General features: G+C 45.6%; 1 protein-coding gene across 1 annotated transcript in view; it reads left to right on the top strand.

Moving 5' to 3' along the window:
• The first annotated feature begins 15343 nt into the window (after window positions 1-15343).
• The window catches only part of Ppp4r4 (protein phosphatase 4 regulatory subunit 4), an 80619-nt gene continuing 71798 nt past the window's right edge, over window positions 15344-24164 (top strand). Inside the window, exons 1-2 of the mRNA XM_027416450.2 lie at window positions 15344-15466; window positions 16892-16965. Coding sequence (XP_027272251.1) covers window positions 15344-15466; window positions 16892-16965 — 197 coding nt within the window. The remainder of the gene's footprint in view (window positions 15467-16891; window positions 16966-24164) is intronic.

The raw sequence follows: 24164 nt of genomic DNA, 5'->3' as shown, positions 1-24164 counted from the left end.
CGGGTCTTTCACCCACCCGTCATGGCGGATGGCTAGAAAAGACGGTTCGAAGCCGCTGGGTACAGATCTTTATAGGGCAGCATAAGGGGAGTGTCTAGGGGTACGCACAGACTCACGATTGGTGTGCCTCCAGGCTTGGAGGGCTTGCCCTGTGTTGATTGGTCAACTGGTTGTTATGGCCCATAGGCCCTCCCAGGGTGGTTGCTATGCTCTCTATGTCATTGCTGTGCGCTTGTCCATAAAGCACACCCAGGGTCGTAAAGCATAGCGCCACCAGCTAACTTCTGATTGGCTCCTTGTCACGAGACAGGCATCTGACTTTCTAGTGTCTGGGACAAGGTCATAGAAGCATGTGTTCGACCGTTATGGCTGCCAAAAGGGAAGCTGGTTCCTTCATACTCTGTGCTTGTAGCAATTCTCCTGTAGTAGCTTAGAAGAGCTTAAGGTCGGCCTTAGCTTCTAAATCCATCAGTCAGTCCCACTCCCATCCCCCCCCCCCCGTTTTTTTGCTGCTCAAAGGAGCAGCTCTAGTGCAGGAGCACCTCCTGCACTAGAGGTACAGAAGACAGGTGCACAAAGTCATATATAATTGGGCAGCACTGTGTTTGATGGACTTCTACCTCGTCCAAGTGTGGTCCCTGGAGCCCCCCAGATCATCATGGTAAAAATCCTATTTGGGCATGGGAAGAGAGCAATTGGTAAAGTGCCTGCCTTGCAAGCCTGGGGACCCGGCTTTGAGTTCTAGAACCTACATTTAAAATAGGCAGCTGTAGGACTGGAGGGGTGGCTCAGTGGTTAAGAGTCCGTACTGCTCTTGCAGAGGACAGCTCCTATGTTGGGTGACACACAGCCATCTGTGTATCTCCAGGAGCATTAGACACCTCAGGCCTCTGTAAGTGCCTACATTTACACGCACATATCATGCCCTGCCCCCACCCTCACACTCTCACAATCAAAAATAATATATATCCATATGTATGCACATATATTTAAAGCCAGATGTGGTGACATGTGCTTATAATCCCAGCACGGGGCAGGAAATGGAGACAAGTGAATCCCTGGGGCTTCTTGGCCAGCCAACCAAGCCGATTTGGTAAACTCCAGGCCAGTATCTCAAAGAGGATCATGGAGTTCTTAAGGGTGGCACCCAAGATTGACCTCTGGCTTCCACTTGAACCTGAACACATAAGCACACGCCCCTGTGTACACATGTGCACCCCCAAAACATATGCATTAAAGATAGCACATTTCTCACATTATTAACTCACGAAAGAAAGCATATTTTCCTTTCCCTTTCCATGTGGTCTGATTCTTCCTTGACTCCAGATCTGCCTACTCTGTCCCATGGATGAGGTCTGTATGAGGTTTCTGATTTGAGGTTTGCACTGTGAGCCCTTCAAGATGGTATTCCTGGACATCGGTGATGTCTCCATTATCTCCAAACCCAGCATGGAATGGCTACTGTTCTGAGTGAAGGTGTGGGAAGAAATGAAGCCAGATTGTAGCTGTAGGGTTCACACTGCCTTCCACACCACTGGGGCTCTAGTAGTGTGTGTGTGTGTGTGTGTGTGTGTGTGTGTGTGTGTGTGCGCTTAGTGAATGAGCAAAGGGAATGAAAGATTGCCATTCCTTTCACAGCTACTTTGTACGCTTGCCATACAGACCAAGGCAGAACACGCACGATGGTTCCTGCTACCTGATACTCAGGAGATTATTTTTCTGTAAATGACACTGCTTTTGCCTGTTGCTAGAGAATTATAAGTTCTCATTGTTGGAATTATTGTTCTCTGTAATTATCGTGGTGACACAGGGAGAGGAGTGGCGCTGCTGCCCCCTCTGATGAAACAAACAGTGAGTCGGTGTGGTGTGAGTCAGGCGTGAGCCTCAGTGAGTGTTGCAGTGAAACAGGTGGCGATGGACTGCCTCTGACACCGTGTGCCGAGACAGGCGCCATCATGGCACCAGCTCTCTGGAGCCTCCAGGGGCATGCTGGGAAAGTGTAGAGGCATCCACACCCTGGCTCAGTGCATCCCAGGCTGCATGGGAGCCTTGCTCACATGGGCTTGCTTCTGAGCTGTTTTGAGACACGTGCTTGGAAGGTGGCTCTTCAGACACAAGTGAGCAGGTGCTGGGAAGATGCTCCGTGGGTGGTTTCACCTGCTGAGCCCTCTGGCTTTATGATGACTTAGCTGGTACAATGCTTGTTGCCTAAGTGTGAGAACTGGAGTTGGATCCCCAGAACCCATGTAAATGCCGGATGGCCATGGCAGTCTGTAGTCCCAGCCTGGTGAGGTGGGGGAGGGGATGGTGGTGCAGACAGGGGATCCCTAGAGCAAGCTGGCTAGTTAGACCATTGGAACCAGTCAGCTCTGGATTCAAGTCAGAGACCTGTCTCAGCATATAAAGTGGAGAGAGATCTAAGAAGACACTGCACATTAACCTCTGACCTCTACAGGCACACACAGTTGCATCTCTACACATGTGAACATACATACATATATACAACAAATGCACACACACACACACATTGAATAAGTAATAAAACAAAACAAGTTAGTAAAAAGTCAGCCCACTGTAGAAGGTGGATTCATACCTCCCAGGTGGTCTCACGGTATTTGTACTGACTCTCCCCACATCAACTGTCCTCGAGGTATCTGTCTGGAACACTCACACAGGGCTCTATCTCCTCCACTTACTCTAAATTATCCTGAAGTCTGAATAGGTCCATTTGTAAAACACAGAGTCAAAGTTGAGATGATTAAGAACAGCAGGATACTCACAGCAGAGAATCAAGCTCGGAGCATTTTTTAGCTCAAGTATGTCCATGTATTCTGGCCCTGCCTGATTAACGAACCAACTAACACTCCTCTTCCTCCTCCGCTGCTTCTGCTGCTGCTGCTGCTGCTGCTGCTGCCGCCACTATTGAGACAGTGTCTCTATAGTCCTGCCTGGCCTGGAATGGGTCAGGTCCAAAGGAAACTCCAATTCCCCAAACTCCAAAAGGCTGTCCAAATGTCTAGAAATGAGTTCAATCTGGACTGCAGGGGGATTTCTGGTGGTTAGATGGAAGCCAGCACTCCTCAGGAACTTGTGAAGCTGGTTCCTGTCTACCAAAGGGAGTCCTTTCCTTTACCTCTGGCAGAAGGGACAAATGGCTACCTGTCCCACCTATCAGCATATCAAAGCCCATGCTGCCGGTCCCCTGGGCTCCGTTAGTGTCACAGTCCCTGTTAGACATTTCAAAGTCCATGCTGGAATCTCTTTTCATCCTCCTCTACCCTCAACTCCCTCCAGAACATGGCTTTCCTCCCTGAGCTACGCGTCCTTCTTTTAACCTGGTGTCCTCTAGGCTCTGTGCTCTACTCCTGCTTCTCTCCATTCCCTATCTCTGCTAGACTCCCGGCTCTGGCAGATAGGCCCAGCCATGTCCAGTTTGCTGGCCGTGTTCAGCCTCCCTCTTTCTCTCTCTGCTCTGGACTCTTGCAGATGCCTCTGGCTGTTCTCTCTTTTACAACTACAATAAAAACCTTCCCCTTCACCATACCACAGAGCAGTTGGGTCGTCTGTTTATACAGAACGCACTATGTAGACCAGGCTAGTATTGAGCTCATACTCATAGATACCCACCTCTGTCTCTACCTCCTAGTCTGGGATTAAAGCATCTGGCCCAAATGCTGCTTCTCAAGGACAGGCCTATGAACCAATATCCAACAATAGACATAATAATTCTTTGGAAAAGTGTTTAAAATTGTCTGAGCCAGGAGCTTTAATTATTTTTTCATATATAAGGTTAGTTGACCAGTTGCAGTGCTGAACAGATTTGCGTTTTACCAATTTGATTATTTATGGAGGGTTGGAGATGGGCTTAGGCAGTCCTCAAGAGAGAAGATGATGGAAACTGATTGATAAAGTGTGAAAAATTCATGGTTGGGGGACAGAAGTCCTTGCAAGGAAAATATTAACTCTTTAGTCATATTGACTTTGATGAATTAATAACTATTCTGGCCCACAGGGGTTCATCTGGCCAAATTTATGGAGGCAAAACTACTTTAAAGGTTTGGGGCCTTGCTAGTAGGTAGTGTCTGCATGCCTCGGGCTTTCCTAGGGCAGCCCTTTAGCTGTTGTATAAAGGGGATAAAATGTCATCTTTCCAAAGGAGATAGGTGGGGAAGAAAGCCAGGGAAAACATCCTTAGAGACACTATGAGTTTCTCAGTGCTGAAATGCCTGAGCAGAGCAGTGTAAGGAAGGAAATGTCTATCTGGGACCACAGCACAGCTTCAGAGACTTCAGAGACCAGGGGTGGCTGTTTCAGTTGTTTGGGTCCTGAGATGCTGAGGTGGAGTGCCATGGCAACAGGGCACAGCAGAGCAAAGGTGCTCACCGCATGACAGCCAGGAAGTAGAGAGGACTGATGGAGGAGGAGGAGGAACCGGAAAGAAGGGAGGCCCTTCAAGAAAATGCCTGTAACGATCTACCTCTAACTGGGTTCTCCTTCTATGTTTCTACCACCTCTCAATAATGCTGTCAGATTATGAACTCACGGATGAGTCCACTCTGAAGCCAGTGTTCTCATGGTCTGAATCACTCCTCACAGTCCCATTTCTGATCATTTCACTGGGGACCAAGCCTTCAACACATGGGGGCATTTCATATGCAAATCATAGCAGAGTCCTAATTACATTCTGTCTTTCTCTTAAATGAAACTCGTTCTAGACAAAGAGGTTCGGGAGAAGCAGATCTGCATTTGATTGATCCACTCGGCAGGCATTCATGGAGAGCCCGATGTAAGCCAGGCACTGTGTCAGGCCCTGAGACTTTGGTGGAGAGATTCAGCCAAGTCCTTGTCTTAAGCGTATCCTGAATGATGGCTGGAATGGTGGGTGAAATGTGGGTGGGCAGGGAGCTCTCAACCTCTTTGTATTCTGTGAAATGACTTTTTTACAGCCAGCCCTCTGATGGTGGAGGAAGGTTACCCCCACCCCCACACATAGGAGTTGTTGTGGCTATACTCACCATGGTAACAGCTTACAGAGAGCTGGAGCTCCGGTGTGGAGCCCAGCTGTTGGAGCTGCCTCCTCTGCTGTCTGCCTGCCAGCCTGATGACTCTGCTCACTGCTGAGCGCTCATCATTTCCCTGGATATGAGATTTGGCTGGAGGACAGCAAGCAGACGGGACAGGTGGAGGACTAGTAGAGCTTCTGCATGTTCACAACACATAAGTAAGCCACAAGCCTGGTGTGCGAAGCACTGTGCTAGGCGAGTGGCTTCATCTTTTCTGATCCTCCGTGTGACTGGTCATCTTAGACAGTGACAGGCTCATGTGGACAACAGAGCATCTGTCCTAACTGATCCTAAAGTCACAGCATAGCTCTCTGTGCCTGATGACTGCGGTTCGGAAAGACAGGGACAGGGTATCTGGGGGAGCAGAGGGTAGAGAAGCTACAATGCAGATTCCCAGTCTGGGGCCTCTGACTGAGTCACTGTCTGGAGGTGGGATCCAGGAATTGACCATGAAAGGCGTTTGTGAAGCCACCTCATCCAAGTGTGATGAGAAGGAAAGTGACCTGTCCTTGTTATAGGGCTAACTAGTTACGCTAGCTCAGCAGACACAAAAGGAGTGGATGCAAGAGTGGAGTTTTCACTGAGAATAGAAAAGCATTGGGGTGGGGGTGGGGTCCAAATGTAGAAGGCCATTCTCTATTTACAGTGGTCAGGTATTTACAGTGGTCAGGCTCCCTCCAAATGATGCTCCCATCAGTAAAAGGAAATGGGGGGGGGGGACTCTAGCTGGTGCTTATTATATTTTCTTCTCAGCATTTGTGCCTACAAAGCCAGCCCACTTCCCAGCCCAGTCACCAGGGCAACCAGCACCCCCACCTTGACAGCTAAGCATCATAGGCAGCTTCTTGCACCCACAGCCAGGGCCGAGGGACCCAGCCCTATAATCAGCCTCCAACTGCCTGTGCAGGCAGCCAGCAGCAAATCTCACCCCATCATAGCTCCACAGACACCCACCCCCTCCCCACACTCACATTTGGCAATTTGCTAGTACCGCCTCCCAGGAGACATTGGGCAGTTGACACTGCTATCAGTGTCCCCTCACTCTCAAGCGAGGGATTTGCCTTGAAGGGGAAGTATAACCCAAAGTGGCAGCCTACACAGGAGAAAAACACAACCTCCAGAAGGGGAGTGGTGGCAAGCTCCCTAGCTGAGGAGACAGCTTTGGGGGTGGTGGGAATCGAGAAAGAGTGTGCAAAACTGGTGAAAAGCTGGGCAGCACAGGTGAGGGGGAGGGGAGCTGGGCTCCCTCTGCTCCATTGCCATGCAATTGACTCCCAGCTGGGCCTTCAGCCAGTCTGAGGCCATGCACACCTGGAGTCTGACCCAGAACAGTTTCACAAGGCCAGGGATTGTCTGTCAGGGCTGTCAAAGGTCACCTTTCTGTCCAGCTCCCCTGGCTCTGGTGATCCATCCATGTGCAGGTAGGTTTTTGTGGGTCTACTAAGGAGGGTCTTTCACCGTTGGAGCTCACCGGTCCTTCTGGGCATCCCTATCCCCACCTCCGTCTCCCCACACCCCCCATCCCTCCCCTCCATTCCCCCATCCAGCAGCTTCCCTCATTTCTCCTGTTTTGGACATGTTCTTGGCCAGGCCACTTGGCTGGAGTCTTACCAGTCCACAGGCAACAGGTAATGGATCTTTTCAACCCTTCTTCCTTAGTGCATTGCAGCCTAGGGCTAACCTCAGCAGGCTCTTCTGCCTGCCCCTGGATTGGGATGAGGGTCTAGTTCCCTTCTGGCTGTTCAAAGAGCCAGCTTAAAGCCAGTGGCAGCGATGGCAGCGGCACACACCCTTAATCCCAGCACTGAGTTCGAGGCCAGGCTGGTCTAAAGAGCAAGTACCAGCACAGCCAGGACTATACAGAGAAACTCTGTCTCAAAAACAAAAAAACAAAACAAAACAAGCCTGCTGAGACCATTAAGTTGCAAAGGCATTAGCTCTCCTAGAGCCACTTCTAGCTGGTAGGAGGCACGAGGCAGGAGGAAGCCATAAATGCCCTCTGGCCTTAGGCAGTTCCCAGGCCTGTGTTTTCTGCCTGGCCTGGCATTGAACGGAGTGGGGCCAGTTTGCTGCACAGTGCTCTGGTCTCCCTTCTCAGCCCTGCTTACCTCACTTCCTTCTCCATCACTTTGCGGCTCCCCGAATTGTGCCTCTCTTGGAGACAGTTGAAAGGAAGCTCTCCCCTCACACCATTTTCTTGAGAGCCTAGGATAAGCTAGTACTCCTAGGCTAGTAGATTGGAATTCTTGTTCTGCGTCACCTAGCCTGACCCCCCTCGTCTGATGGACGGAGCTGAGGAATATAGAAGCAAAGGTATTTTCCCAAGGATGCAGCCTGAATGTGGAGAAGTGGCTCTTGCTCCTGCCCATGACAATTATAACATGTGTTTGCCATGTGCCCACAGGCACGGCAAACGCAGCAGAGAATAAAACTGACAGAAATCCCTGGCTTTTTGGAACATGACACTCCAGTAGAGAACTGGAAGACAAAAAGATCATAATCCAGATAAAAAAGTACAATCTTCACAATGTGGGATGTGGTCACCCATGATCCTGGTGATGGTGGGAGTCATGGGCTTAATATGACACCCCTAAAATTCCTAAGTGCAAGGTTAACATCCCAAGATCTTAGAGAGCCCTTAAGCTCTGGGTGACTAGGTTAAATAATTAGTGGCCTTGACAGAAGAGGAAATTGGGTCAGATAACCAAGGATGCCTGTACCCCCAGCAGAGTGATGGGGGTGACCGGGCAGAAGGTACAGCTGTCACTGCCTCAGGAGAAAGCAGGCTCTGAACTTCTAACCTCCAGAACTGTGAGAAAATCTGTTCCCTGCTTTAAGTTCACCTAGCCTGTGATGCTTCACTCTAGTAAGTGAACACACTGAGATTTTAGTTTCCTAATAGGCATCTTGAGTTGCCTTCACCAAGAAGGTAACGCTTAAGGGAAACACTGAAGTTGCTGATGGGAGTTCTTTGAAAAAAATCTTAGGGTAGAGCATCCTGGGCAGAGAGGGAGCAACATGGCCTTCAGCTCAGACAGAGTGCCCGTCTCATGAGGAGGAGGGATAGATAGAGGCCAGCCTGCAGGAAGGAAGCTGAGTGGGCGAGGGAGTAGAGAGGAGGAACCAGAGAGGCAAGGGCACTCAGATGAACTGTCTGTCTGCAAGAGGGGAGACATTGCAGGCCTGCTTGGAGTAGGTGAGAGGGGTTTTTGTCCCTGAGGAGTGTTTGGACATGTTTGCTGACAGCTTTTCTTGTCACAGCTGTGGAGGCAGGGAGGAGTGCGACAGAGCCCAGGGCTGTGGTTCTCTCCCCTCACCCATAATGCTGGCCCACATGGTGAAGGTGCATATGTTGAGAACATAGTCTGTACCTGGGTGCTGCACTAGCAGATTTGCTCTGGTTGAGGTGGGAGAGGGCAGAAGCTGAGCTGTTTGTTGATCCAGGTGAGAAAGAAAAGTGGCTCAGGCCAGGCATTTCCTCCGCCTTGTATTTTGAGACAGATTCTTTGACTGAATCTGGAAACTTCTCAATTTGGCTATGCTGACTGGCCAAAGAACACTAGTTATCTCCCATCTCCAGCTCCCTTAGTGCTGGGATCACAGGTGTGTGTCATGGAGCCTAGAGACCAAAACTTAGGTCTTCATGCTTGCTCAGGAAGCATTTTCCCAAGGGAACCATCTCCCAAGATCTTGTTATTATTGATGGCAAATTGACTTTTATGGGTTTACAGGAAATTCTGTAAAAGATTTGTTAATTCCATAGATGGGAGGAGAAAGACTACAGATCCAAATCATGGACATTTTAAGAAAAATTTGTGTACATGAGCTGTCTCTCCCTAAAGGTGGGGTTCGAGAGATCAGCATTGGGCATGAGGCAAATAAGGGTTTTTATAGTTTGGGAGTTGGGGGTTTACAAATGGGAGATTTGGTAGACAAGTAGGCAGGGTTACAGAATCAGAACATAAGCATAACAAAGTGGTCATAACAACTTTTTGAAAAGAAGGCGTGGTTGCAAGGTAGTTATATCAAGCTTCTGAAACAAAGGCATTGTTGGCATTTCCTGGAATAGGCAGTATAGAACCATTTGTAGTTAAGGTTACAGGTGGGGCATAGCCCAATCCTTGAGAAACAGAGATTTGATCATAAGCAGGAATGAACGTAGTTTTCTTTCCTATAAGATGACTTTCAAACCCAAGATGGAAACAGGTTGGTTTACCAGGTTGTGTACATATTTTGCTAACTTTTATGTTTGCTTGATGTTTTTAATTTTAAATGTTTTACATACTAACTACAGTTTACTCCCCTCTCCTCCCACTCCACTCCACCCCCCATTGCTTGATTTTTTTTAAAGAGTTCTTGGTTCTGGACAGTAATCCTTGTAGGATTAATTTGTTGCAGGTTTTCCCATTCTATGAGACACCTTGTCACACTCTTTAATAAATACAAATTCACATTTGAAGTAGGTTATACTTTCTCTTTAAAGAAAACACTTTTCTTATTTGGATGTTATAAAATAATCTCATATCTTCTTTCAAAAGTTTGAGAGATTTGTCTTCTTGTTTCAGTTTTTTTTTTTTTCATTTACCTGAAATAATTGTTTCCTGGGGTCTGGCCCAGGTCGAAATCAAATTCCAGTTCATTCAAATTCCAGGTCATTGTATTCTTCCTATTGCTGCTGCATCAAGTCACAAACAACCTCTTGGCAGAAACAACAGTCTTGTTCTCACAGTCTGGAAGTTAGATGTCTGAAGTGGTTTCCACTGGGCTGAATCTGAGGTGTCAGTAGACCGAATTGTCATATGGAGGTCTAGGGGAGAATCTTCAAGGCTTGGGGGGTCTTGCCTCCCCTTCCAGCCTTCTACAGGCCATCATCTCTCAGTCCTTTTGTTTTTGAATGTGCACAGTGGCAAGCCTAGTCCTCCTTATGTGGACTTGATCTACCAGGACTGGCCAAGTCTGCCTCTCTTTCATGCAAAAGGTCCATGAATAGGGCCCACTCTGCCAAACAATTGAGAATATTCACTGGAAGACAGCCTTGCACCATAAATCGGTCACCTCAAAGACCTTTTTCTGTGCCAGACAGCATGCGCAGGCTCAGGGGACTAGTGCAGGAACATCTCCAAGGAAGCATTACTTTGCATCCCACAAAAACCAAAGAGCTCACTACAATTTATTGATGCTTTCCTGAGCCTGAATCCACATGGTCACTAGTCTGCCAGAAATAATAGCAATAGCAACCACTTATACTGGGAAGTTTTTAAAGCATCCAATGCATATTATCCCAATTAATTCTTTCAACAACAATTGGTCCTAAATACTATTATTATGTAAGATTTATTTTTAATTGTGGGTGTGTGTGCTCACGCACGTGCACACACATGAATGAAGATGCCCAGGAAGTCCAGAAGAGGGTGTCAGATCCCCTGGAGCTAGAGTTACAGACTGTTGTTATGAGTTTTCTGACAGATGGTTGGAACTGCACTTAGTTCTACTGAAAGAGCACTATGTGCTCTTAGCTGCTGAGCATTGTCCCCAGCCCTCCCTTATTGTTATTATTCTTATTTGTGTGTCCATGTGAGCATTTGGTGTGTGTGTGTGTGTGTGTGTGTGTGTGTGTGTGTGTGTGTGTGTGGTGGGTGTCTTTCTCTACTGCTCTGAATCGTATTTTTGGAGACAATCTCTCACTGAACCTGAAGTTTACTGCTTTGGTTAGGACTGGCTGGCCATGGAGCCTCCCATGATCCACCTACCTGTTGTGGAATAATCTTTTTGTACACTGTGAAGATTTGTCACTTGGATTGGTTTGATAAAAAGCTAAATGGCCAATAGCTAGGCAGGATTTTGGGGATAGAAAGAATGTTGGGAAGAAAAAGGGCAGAGAAGCCAGACAAGATGCTGCATGAGTCAGATACATAAAATGGGATTGGGGTAAAAAGCCATGTGGTAGAACATAGATTAATAAAAATATGGGTTAGTTGAAGTTATAAGATCTAATTAAAAAGAAGCCTAAGCTATCAGCTGTGCTTTCATAATTAATAAGACATCTCTGTGTAGTTATTTGGGAGCTGTCAGGCAGGAGAGAAAAATCTACCTACCTCTCCCCCTCTCCCCAGCAGTAGGTTACAGGCACGTGCCAATGCACCCAGCTTTTACATTGGTCATAGGGATTCAAAGCCAGCTCCTCTTCATACCCAGCAAGTTCTTTACCCACTGAGCCACCTCTCCAGTTCCCCAAATGCTATTTATTACTAGTATTAGCTTAGAGATAGAAAAGAACAGAGTGACACTAAGTAGCATAGTGGGAAGTAACAGCCCTGATTAAAGTCTAGGCGGTTGAGCTTCACAGTCTGGTGCTTAGCCTCGTGTTGCTATCAGATGAATAAGCGGGGTGGAGATGTCTAGCTTTCCTTATCTGTGTGCTCTTGCCTAAACTGCACAACTTCTCTGAGCCTCAGTTTCATGAGTAGTCAAACAGTGACAGCGAGGCATCTTTTCTGCACTCTGTAGGCCTGCTGTGAGGCCACACTGAGTCACATGTAAAAGCAGGGCAGGAGAGAAAAACACACCCTGGGCACTGTTCTTCCATGTCTCACTGGTGGAGACAGGACTTTGACTCAGGTTTCCTAGCAGCCAGGCTTCTTCCATCCCAGGATAGCCATTAGAACACTTAAAAAACTCTAGTCATCCAATTGAGCATTTCTCTTCGAATAGCCAGCATCAAAGCCATGTCTGTGTAGTCAAGCAATCGTGCACAAAAGAGTGCCACCAAATCTTAGATGACACAATTACAGAGCCCAAATGTGCAATACTTCTTAGCTGGAGCTTGGTAAGGTTCATAAGTAATATTTCGTTTCCATAATGGATCAAGGATCAAGGGGAAAGGGGGGCGAATTTCAGAAATTAACATAGAAGGGAAACCACATGGGTTTTGCTCCATAGCAAAGCTTTTATTGTCCAACTTTCTTTTGTGGGACCACCAACCCCAAATAATGACACAGAGATGTATTATTAATTAAGAAAGCTTTGCCTTTAGATTAGGCTTGTTCTGAACTAGTGCTTATAACTTAAATTAACCTGCTTTTATTAATCTATGTTTTGTCACATGGGTGGCTTTTACCCCTCTCCTGTTCTGAATGTCTGATATCTCTTGCACACCTCTGATTCTAACCCTCCAAGTTCCTCTCTCTGCCTGGAAGTCCCACCTACCCTCTCCTGCCTAGCTATTGGCTGTTCAGCTTTTTATTAAACCAATCACAGAGATGCATCTTCACACAGTGTAAACAAATATCCCACAACACCCCATGATTTTGTCTTCTCTCCATCTTCCTCCCATCACATTTCTGCCTCTTTCTGTTGCTCCTTGACTCCTCTTTGTAGACTAGGGCACATAAAATCAGGATTTCAGCTGTGGGCTCACCACCAATGATTTTTTATTTTGAATTTCAAAAGAAACATTGAAAATATAATAGTGGGGAGTGGGGAGATACACTATCAGATATTAAGACAGACATTAGTCCCCCTTTCTGTTCTTAGGAGACACATTTCAAGATGCCTACCAGATGCTTGAAAGCTAAGTATCCAACTTTGTATATTCTGTCTTTCTTCCTATAACTATATACCCATGACAGTTTAATTTATAAATTAGACACCATAAGAGTCACAATAGGAACTAACAACAAAATGGAACCATATTAAGAAAAATAAATGTAAGCTAAACGCCAAGTACTATGACACTGTTAACAGCCTACCTGATAACCAAGATGGCTGCCCAGTGACTAATGGGTGAGTAGTGTATACCAGATGGATACTCTGAGCATGTGTGATTTATGTTCTGTCTCAGCTAAGATGGAACAGAATGAGACAATCTCTGCTCCAAGTGGAGCATGATTTAACGTTTTGAAATTGTTTATTGGTGTGTGTGTGTGTGTGTGTGTGTGTGTGTGTGTGTTCAAGACCACAGATGATGGGCAGTAAGTGAAGCCATAAAAAATGACATTGTAGCTGGGGACTACTGTGTAATTAAGGCACAGGAATACAATCACAAGCTGGGAAAGTAGCTAAGTGGGTTAAGTATTTGCTTATGCAAGAAGCCCTGGGTTAAATCCCCAGCACCACACCAGGAATGGCTGTATACATGTGTGATCTTAAAGTCTTGGTTATCAGTCACAGTACTACCTGGAGATGCCAGAAACTAGTTAGGCACTGAGGGCATGCCCTTAGGCCCTCCAGCATCTCACCCTTTCTGTGGTCATGAGGTTGATAAAAAGTGTTGTCACAGGTTTCTGCCATGATGTTCTGCCACAGCTGCAGGCTCACAGCAACTGGATCAAATGACTATGGACATAAATCTTAGGAATCATAAGACAAACAGGTATTTCTTCCATTACATTGATTCTGTCAAGTATTTTGGCACTGTGATGAGAAACTAATAGACCTCTGAGATGTTAAACTGAGGAAAAATTAAGCAACAGAATGAGTTCTTACCACAGACAAACCAAAAGGATTAATTTATTTTGTGATATGTACATATGCTGGGGCATATTTTAAACAGAAGAGAGGGTGTGTGTGTGTGTGTGTGTGTGTGTGTGTAATGGTGGTGGTATATGTTATACAGGCGTGTTCCTTGAGAAAGCTTTGCTGTTCCCCTTTGGGATAGGGTCTAACTGAAGCTGCAGGCAGACTGCAAGCTCCAGGGATCTTTTTGTCTCCATCCTGCACAGTGCTGGGGCTACAGGCTCATGCTTTCTTTCTTTCATTCATTCATTCTTTCTCTCTCTCTCTCTCTCTCTCTCTCTCTCTCTCTCTCTCCTTCTCCCTCTCCCTCTCCCTCTCTCTCTCTCTTTCTCTCTTATGTGGGTGCTGAGATCTGAATTCATTTCTTTAAGATTGCACAAGTATCTTATTCCTTGAGCCATCTCTTCAGCAGCAACTTAGTCTCAAAAAAGTGTGTGTGTGTGTGTGTGTGTGTGTGTGTGTGTGTGTGTGTGTGAATGTAAGATGAGTTGTGGAGGTCAATGATAACCTGTAGGACTCAGCTCTCTCCTTCCATCTAAGTATGTCCAACAGTTGAAACTCAGGTTGTCGGGTGCGGCAGCAAGCTCCTTTACCCACTGAGCCACCTTGATCCCACACTCCTTTCTTTAAAAAAAAAATGTATATGGTGTTTTGCCTACATGTATGGCTTTGCACCACATGAGCGCATTGTCCAGGAGGTCAGATGCCCTGGAATTGGAGTTTTCAGAAGGTTGTTAGCCGGAATGTGGGTGCTGTGAGCTGAACGAACCCCTGTCTTCTGGAAGTGTTCTTAGCAAATGAGCCATCTCTTCAGCTCCTCACCTGCCTTATTCTTGCTAGAACTAAATGTAAGCGAGTCAGTTTGCTCTAGAACAAGGCACTTTTCCACCAAGGTCTTAAGTATCTCTTTCCACGCACCGTGCCAACCACTAGCTCCCGGTACCCTAAGAAGAGCTGAACTCGTCACATCCTGAACGTGCCCAAGTTTCACCCTAAAGGGCTGGCTCTTCCTTTTCTTACTGATTTTTCAGGGTTCAGTTTAGGTTTCTCTTCCAGGCGTCCATTTGGGACATATCCCTTCCCCAACGTCAGAGCTGCCCCATTGTACTCTGGTCCCCTACCTTCAGGCACACACTGCGCACTAAATGTCCCATTCGGCCACTCAAGGGTTCCCTAGGCCCGGAGCTAAGCTAGCAGGAGCTCGTCTGCCTCAGCCGCGGATCGGCAGGGCAGGGCAGAGCTGCGACAAAACAGCCACAGGTTACTCTCGCAGGTGCGGGACAGCCCAGCCCACCGCCCTCTCCCCCGCTTCACTCTCATTGGCTCAGCCTGCCCGCGCCCATTCCCCGCCCCCAGTCCGCCTCCTGGCCTGCCTGGGGACGCGGAGGGCTCTGCGCACGCGCCGAGGGGCGGGGCGCGCCCCTCGGGGGCGGGGCGAGGGCTGAGGGAGCCCGACGGGGGCGCGTCGTTGCGAGGCAGTTGCGTCCTAGGGCGCGCGCAGCCCCCGGGCGGGGGCGGGGCCTGCTCTGGTCCCGCCCCCTCGCGCGCCCCGCCCGCCCGCCCGCCCCCTCCACCCGCCCCCCCCCTCAGCGCGCTGCGCTGGGGCTCCCGCCGCGTTCGATCTCTCGTCGCCCGCGGCCTCTCGCTCCGCTTGCCCGCGCCGAGAGCGGGACCACAGAGAGTCCTTCTGGTGGGCGGCGCGGGCTGCGCGCGTCCGGCATCCCGGGCCGCTCGGGCCGGCCGGCGAGGGTAGCCCCCGGCGGTCCATGCATCCGCCGCCGCCCGCCGCCGGCGTCGCGATGGATTTCGGGCAGAACAGCCTGTTCGGCTACATGGAGGACCTGCAGGAACTCACCATCATCGAGAGGCCGGTCCGCCGGAGCCTCAAGGTGCGCAGGGCCGAGAGACGCTCCCCTCAGGGCGGCTCGCCCGACCGGGCGGCGTCCGACGGCCCCTCGGCGCTCCAGCGCCAGTCGCCGTGTCACCGCAGCCGCTTCCGAGCCTCACTCTCCGCCGCAGCCGAGCGACGGTCGGCCTGGCCCCGTCCCCTGACTGGAACCAGCCCGGCCCCTTGACTGAAGCCAGCCCCTGACCCTGACTGAAGCCAGCCCCTGACCCTGACTGGAGCTAGCCAGCCCTGTCGCCTGACTGAGGCTAGTCCCTTCCTCTGACTGGAACCAGCTGGGTCCCTTGACTGCGGCCAGTCCTGTCTCGGAACTGTAGTCAGCACTGTCCCCTGACTGGAATCAGCCCCGTCCCTCGACTTGGCCCCTCGACTGCGGCCAGCCCTGCGCCCCACCCGGCTCTGGCCTCCCCCGCGAACGGCCAAGCCGCTGTTCTAATGGCTAGTGTCCGTGTGCCCCTCATCCGCGGCCGGCTTCCCTCTGGGTCGGTGTCCCAGGTTCTGATCGCTGGCCCATCCGCGGGTTCACACAGCCCTACCTACCTCCATCTCTCACCCGGACAACCCAGGTCCCATCCATACACGGCCCTCGCCCTACTTCTGCATAAGATCAAGCTCGGGTCTCCCGGTGTCCAGGGCGGCAAGGCCTCCCTTCACTTCCCGAAGAGAGGCACCCTTCTCAGAGTCCTCCTAGTTCAGGGTTTCAAAGCCTCTCTCAGCCCTTTGCTCCCATCCAGAGTCACCGTGCATCCGTTTCCTCCCAACCCCTCCAAGACTGAAGGTGGGACCCTGCTCCCCAAACCCCTTGAGGGAGTCAACCTTCTGTTTGTCGTCCCCCTCCCAATAACTCCCCCTCCTCAGAGTCATCGTCCCAGCCTTCTGAGACTCCAAGCCTCATCCTCACAGAAGGCAAATCTAGTTTAAAGACCCCCTTCCCCACTCATCTGGCCACTCCCTCAATAGCTCTTTTGAACCTTTGATTTCCTTTCAGACTGAGTTTATTCGGTTCCCAGTTGGCGCTCCAAAGCTTGTCCTTCTCAATACCATTCAACTCACAGTCTTCAATCCAACCTCCCTTTAAAGCATTTCCTGGTGTGGAAAAATGTTGTAGAGTCTTGGAGTAATCTGTTGGAGATAAAAATATGTGAATCTATGTATATAGGTACACATGTGGTATATATATGCATGCGATGTTGACTCTAGTGAGGTCCTGCAGTCTGTTAAGTTAGAGTAAAAACAGCCCCCCGCCAGCGCCCAACTGGACACGTATGCTATAATATAGAAGAATCATCAGACTCTAGTTGTCATTGCTATAACTGTGAAACTTTTCCACCAACAGGGTCTTCGAAGGTCTTTGGGAGGCAAGAATGATTAATGTTTGTATATCTAATTTGCATTTTAAACTTGACAGACACCAGAAGAAATAGAAAGATTGACTGTTGATGAAGATCTCAGTGATATTGACAGGGCTGTTTATCTGCTCAGGTATGTCTCAGTCTTTCTGTCAAATTGCTGCTCTTTGCCTGTGGGACAAACATGAACTGTTTCTGAAATGTCATGTTTTGATTGTCGATGGTGTTTCGATTTACTCTCGAACTTGAAGAAGAGTACTTTTGCATGCATCACAATTATGTATTGAATTAGGTTAGGTTTGGACTTACGAATTTGAGAACTGAAATCAAATCACATATCTAATTTAAAGAATATTGCCTGGAGGAGGAAAAGCGGAACAGCTAATGGTTTGAATTGAATCACATCCGTTTGAAATTACTTTCCAACTTTGCTCATGCACGAGTCAGTTAGGATAGATAAGATTTAAGGGTATCCAGTGATTAGTTTTTAAGTTTATTGTAGAGTATGAATATTACATGCTATTTAATATAGAGAAAAAATTCACAGATACAGGTTTGTGCTCAGTATACATTGTTCACATTAGTTTTGCAATGTGAGCTTTATATTGCCCTAGAGTTTCTTTTTTAGAAGAATTAAATTGAGTCAACTCTCATTTAAGTTTCAGACCATTTCAAAGGCTCTATAGAATAGCTTAAGACAAATGGTTATGTTGTTGCTATATATATGTCTGTTGATTCTACATTATATCAAACACACAGGGCACCAGTGTGGTGCTTGGGGGTGGGGCAGGGGTGGGTGGGGGCAGGGCTGTTCTTACTCTTCTCACTTACAGGCTTCAGGACCTTGCTGGAATCAATTTCATATGCATTTTAAACATATAACGATATTGATGAAAAAATCTTCAGAAATAGAGAATATCCTAGGCATTTTGTATGTATTTAAGAATTATTTTCACCTGTATATATATATTTTTCCTTTTGGTAAATTAGTCTTCACTTTTGTGGTTTTGAATCAGATTTTGAAAACTGGTGTTCCCTCCTACGATGTCTGTTTTTCCTGTTTTCTTTTGCTTAGGCCTACTTTACTAGTTTCAAGAGATGGCTAGCTTCTTATACACTTCTTGATTATAGATGATAGATCATATTTCTAGTCATGTGATATTCATTGAATGATTATATAAGAAATTCCTTCTCTAAGATTCTTCCTCCTCCTCCTCTTCCTCAAACTCAGGGCCTTGCCCATGTGAAGCAAACTGTTTACCAGGACTTTTCTTAACTATTATTTATTTAATGGTGGCACCCTGAGTTTCTGTTCTTACTGTGTATCAATATACCTACCATTCAGACCATGTTGATCATGGTCTTCAGTGATTATATGAAATAAAAACCAAACCAACCAGATAAACCAACAGACAGATTGACAGGCAGGCAGACAGACACAAGCGAGCAAGCTAGCAAAGCAAAGTGACGACGAGCTTGGTGGCAATTCCAGTGTTTGGAGAGACTGATGCAGGAGAGTTGCTGAGAGTTCAAGGACAGCCTGGGCAATGTAGGGAATACTAGGGCATTCATTGTGAGGCCTTTGCTGCAAATTGGCTTTTACCACAATTCTTCTGCAAATGAACAGACAGTTGAAGAATATTAGATACATTTCTCTTGATATGCAGCAGTTAATAATGGAAAATAAGTCCTGCTTATTGCTGTGGCATGCTTTTTTTTTTTTTTCTTTTAGCGTAAACCCTGGCTTATCATCAGGAAACTGAGAGTCTTACTCTACTTACTGCTGACAGCAGACACCTCACTCTAGATGTCATTGATAAACCTTTTTGTTTTTAAAGTTTGGTTTTTCAAATCTGCTTTTATTGTTGATTAGAGAACTAAGTTGTCTTTTTTTTTTCAGATATAGAACATAAGTTTCCCATAGTTCTGGAAACTTGTAAAGGGCTTATGAGACAGATTACACCACCTCCACAGGCCCCTTTTCAGAGCAGAGAGTTTTTCAAAAGAGATCATGTGTCTCCTTTAGTTTCGCATGGACAGGGGAACACTAGTTTGCTTGTGTGTAGGTTATCCAGCCAGGTTATTCTTTTGTATTGCTACCCTCTTACCACCTCTTGGGGTCAGGTGGGGAGGGCAGCTAGGGGGGTCAGGTGGGGTTTCTCTTTCAGGCCTGCCTCTGGAGGGATTATGGCAGGATTGCCTGAAGGGTTCTTTCTTCTTCAAGATCGAGGGGAAGGCAGTGGGTTGTCTTATAGATGTATTTAGGCTGCCACTGTTAAAGCTTGCTTTGCTATCTGCTCTCTTGGAGTGAGCTTTCTACTTTAAATAATGTATTCCCTTAAAAATTTGCTCTGAATATTCTAGAACTGAATAGGGACTTCTGTCTTTTCCCTCAGTAGATGATTTTCAGGTTGAATTTTGAGTGCTTCACCATCCCTAGTGTTGGATATGTGTTATTTGCTACTTCTGTGTGTTGGATTTGCTTCCTTAGTTTTCTTACTGTATGTATTAAAACACTGGGAATCCTGTAAAGGATTTATTTTATGTGTGCATGCAGGTCTGTGCACCACATGCAGTCAGTGCCTGAAGAAGGCATTGGGTCTGATGGAACTGGAACCCCAGTTCTCTGGAAGAACAGCCATTACTCTTAACCACTGAGCCTTCTCTTCACCCATCAATTCTTGGAATATAAATAATACTGAATTAGAATTCAGTCAAATATATATAAGCATTAGTTGGTGAAACTTTACATTAATAGAGGTTCTCATAGCATTCATTGAATTCAACAGCCAGTGACAGACAAGTTCACTGTTTACTTTGTCTGAAAGTGTGACAGGTCAGTTATCATTGCCATTTTAACAAAGTTTAGAACATTAGAATGCTTGAAGATTTAGCACAGATGATTTTGCGGTTTTGCATAAATATGATGCTGATAGACCCATCTGTGGCATTTAGCACTGAAGCAAAACAACTTCCCAGTAGTCACAGCTTGTGTCTTAGTCAAACTCAGATCACAGCATCTTTTTTCCTGTTCTCCCTCTCTTTGGTGTGATTTTGGCATGTATTTTGGGAATATACTCAAAATATGTGAATAATTTTATTAGAGAAGAGTCTAAGTATACATACTGTATTTTTCACTAAGTAAATTTTTACCCATAAATCTTTTAATTGTTTCATAGATAATCCTAGACTCTTGAGGCATTTAAAATCCTTCCTTCATAAGTGTGACTCCCTTGGCTATGCATGGTGATATCCTGTTTGCGCCTCACTTTTCTTTTTCTGAGACAGGGTTTCCCTGTGTAGTTCTGGCTGACCTGGAACTTGCTCTTTAGACCAGACTGGCCTCGAACTCACAGAGATCTGCCTGCCTCTGTCTTCCAAGTTCTAGAATTAAAGGTGTGCACTACCACTGCCTGACTGTTCCTCTCTTTTTAAAATGGCTTCATTGAACTGTGTTTCATATTTCTTTTATGATTTTCTTTTGAGGTGAACAGTTAGTGGTTTTTATGTATTCACAGAACTGTGAAACCAACACTACTGTCAAGTTTAGAACATTTTCATTTCCCCACTCCACGTAAAGCTTGTAGCTACATCTTACTTCTGAATCCATGCAACTTTTGGGAGCCACTTACTAATCTGTATCCTGTCCCTGTGGACCTGCTTATTCTGGGATTCCTATAAATGGAATGGTGTGGCCTTTGTATCTGAGTCCTTTTACTTAGCAAAATGTTTTCAAGGTCCATGGTAGATCATCATTATTACATTCCTTTTATGGTAAACAGTGTTTTATTGCATGAGCATATAGTGGTACTCCCTTAACTACAGGCCATATGTTTCAGGACCCCCTACTGGATGCTGAAACTCCAGAGTACAGACTCCCAATACTTACCACATTTTCCACTGTTACTAAGCATATATATGGTCATAACTTTTGTAGTTTGAGATTAGACAGCAGCAGAATGAGCACAAATGAATTTTTCCTTATCATTTTTACAAAACTATCTTTTCTACCATTTGTTTTAGCAACTTTAGTATACAGCTTTTTTTTTTCCTTTTTCTTATTGAGTTTATCTTCTCACTTAAAGGAAGCACTTCATAGCTTCTCTCTAGCATATCCAAATAGCCAGCAGTACTAGCCCTATCTTTGGCCATTAGTAAATAAGGAGTACTTACACGCACACGCACGCACGCACGCACGCACGCACGCACGCATGCACGCATGCACGCACGCACGCACGCACGCACACACACACACACACACTGCTATATTGGAAGACATTGGAAGGAGAAAAATTTTATCATTCTTGCAGAAATTGCATGCTATTTATAATTTATTTTTTTTAAATTTCTGGACTCTTCCATTCACTATCTTCTGATAATAATTAAGGATGAATAACAAACCATAGAAGACAAAATCTTGGGTAAGGAGGAACTATTGTACCACATTCTGTTGATCCTGTTCATCAGCAGATAGACATTTGGGCTGTTTCTACTCAGATCTGTAGTTTTGAGCAGTAATGTTGTTTTTTTTCAATGTCACTTGGATCCATGTGGTCACCCTTCACTCTGTCTGTTCTCATCCCAGAATATCCCTTTGTCAGACCTCTCTAACATTTACCATCCCAAGATCCAGCTGCAATCTTGTACTTACTAGGAGGCCTTCCCTAATGCCAGAGCTTCTTTCAACTTCCTATTGGTTTAATGCTTGGATCCCTTAAAAGAAAAGTACTCCTTTATGCTTCCCAACATGTGTGCATTTTATTTAACACATTTTATGCTTTTGAAGGACAAGTCATGTTCTGTTTTTAATTCTTTCTTGTTCATTTTGTGATATGAATATATACATATACATATACATACATACATACATACATACATACATACATACATTTCCCCCAGAGACTGGGTTTCTATGTGTAGCAACCTTGGCTGTCCTGGAACTCACTCTGTAGACCAGGCTGGCCTCGAACTCACAGAGATCCACCTGTCTCTGCCTCCCAAGTGCTGGGATTAAAGGTGTGTGCAGCACCATGCCTGGCTGAATATATACTTCTTAATACAATGAGATATATTTAAGATAGCTAAAACCCTAGAGGAATTAAGCAACTTTTGATTGTGAGTGTGTGTGTAAGAATGTGTCATAGGCAGTAGAATCAAACCATATCCTATTCTATTATTCATTGCTTCTGTGATTATAGGAAAGTTACTAAAGTTTTGAAACTGAATTTTTTCATTTGCAAAGTGAAAATATCCCTGTTTCCCAGAAATGTGAACCATAGGGATCACTTAGCACACAGTGGGCACCCAGTTAATTTTCACCTTCAGTCTCTTTTCTGCTTTCCCTGCTTCTCCAAAGTCATAAAGAGGATAGTGGTATTGCTTTTTTCCTTGCAATAATTTAATAAAGTATAAGTAAAGTTATCAACTGCAGTTTGTGATAGATACCTGTGAGCTCCCTTTGCTCACAGGTGGTACTCATCAGAAACTAGACTCTCCATGAAAGCATTTTCAACTGAGTGATAGTGAGATTGGCTTGCAGATGTATTGATAGATTGCAAATGATGCCTCATCTTAGCCATGTACTATTTATATTTTGCATTGAATGTGTTGATTGGATAGTGCACCTAACCCATCTTTTTATGTTGCTTTACTTTTAAAGTCACTTGAGAGTATTTTGCACTTTGTGCTGTGCGTTTTTAAACATTTTGTCCTCTGGCTGTCAAGGAGGTTCAGGGGAAATGAACACAGGGCAGTAAATTGTGGTTCCTACTGAAAACTCCACCTCACTCTGTGTTTAAGACCCCAGTGAGATAGTAGCCAGGGGCAGTACCAATGATTAGCTTTCTGTCATCTAGTTTTTGATTTTTATAGTACAGAATTCCTATTATCTGATTTGTATGAAAAACTCCAATGTATGCATGTTTTAAGGAGCTGCTATATCCTCACATATTTTTGAATTTCCATTATTGTTGTGATTTCTGCTCTTTATTGTTTGAGACCTTCTGCTTTTAGTGTTTTAGTCTTTCATGGTGAGGTCCTACAGGAAAAGGGACTTGTGTGTGTGTGTGTGTGTGTGTGTGTGTGTGTGTGTGTGTGTGTGTGTGTTAGCCTCTAAAGCAAACTTTGAATATACACAGAAATGTTTAAAAGTCATAAAAAATATACAGCTTGTTGAACTTTCATAAATGAACACAGCTAAGGAGCTAACATCCATATTAAGAAATCAAACATTATCTATTGGATTAACCCAGTAGCCTCCCACAGACTCATTCCTTTCCCTCTAGCTTCTTGATAGGAACCACAGTGTGTTTTTTGTTTGTTTTTGTGTGTATGTAGTCTCTTTTGCTCAACATTTAAAGAGAGGTTTATCCATATTGTTGCAAAGAGCAATAGGTTGCTTGTTTTCATTGCTGTATGATATTCTTGTAAAAAAGTATCACAACTTATGATGCTAATGATGGATGTCTACCTTTCTTCTAGTTTAGGGCTTTTACATAGAATGCTGCTATAAGCATTATATATAAGTCTGTAGTAAATAGATGTATTTCTTTTAGTTATCTTTTCTAGAAGTAGAATAATTGGTCATAGCATACTCCCATGTCCAGCTTGAGGGACTGTCTAATGGCATCTGAAGTGCTTCTATTTCTGTCAGCAGTGCATAAGTTGTCCCAGTTGATATATTTTTAGGAAACAAAGTGACAAACTTTCTAGCACACCAGAAATGACTGATTAAATGTTGGGTGTTTCTGTCCTGTGTCCTGACTTCCTCAGGTCTGCTAGCTTCTCCCTTACAGGAGAATTTCTGTACACTTTCAAAGCTGGTGCTTATTCTGCCTAGGCAGTGGACAAGACATGAGGCATTTTGTGTATTTTTGTCAGAAAGAGAAGCAAAGTGGATGTTGGAACTCTTTGTTGTTTTTTCTGAAAGTCCCACCGTGGTCTCTGTACTTTTAAAAATGAGCCTAAGAGGTCCTACTTTTTAAAATTGCTGAGGTGACATCCTATGTGAAATTGATGTCTAACTGATTTGCCCCTTTACATAGAAATTTCAGGACTCCTCATATTCATTGGTTGGCTAGGACCATTGTTTCCTGTATTAAGAGAGAGTTATAGATGGAGCTCAGCTGCTTGTCTTCCATCATTGCTAAGGGACTAGGTCTTGGCAAGCTGAATGCCCTGATTTGGGAAAGTTCTAAGTCTCTGAATATAAGAGGCTGGAGATGATTCCTATATCTTTTCCTTGTCTTCTGTTCTGAGGACAACTGCAGAAGGTATCTGTTTTCTTTTCCCTACATACTGAGCTGCAGGAAGCTCTCTCTGTGAATCAGAAAG

The sequence above is a fragment of the Cricetulus griseus genome, chromosome 5 (genome assembly GCF_003668045.3).
Source record: "Cricetulus griseus strain 17A/GY chromosome 5, alternate assembly CriGri-PICRH-1.0, whole genome shotgun sequence".
Classification (NCBI taxonomy): Eukaryota; Metazoa; Chordata; class Mammalia; order Rodentia; family Cricetidae; genus Cricetulus; species Cricetulus griseus.
Note: the sequence above shows the minus strand (reverse complement) of the source record. Positions and strands in the feature narration are given on the sequence as shown.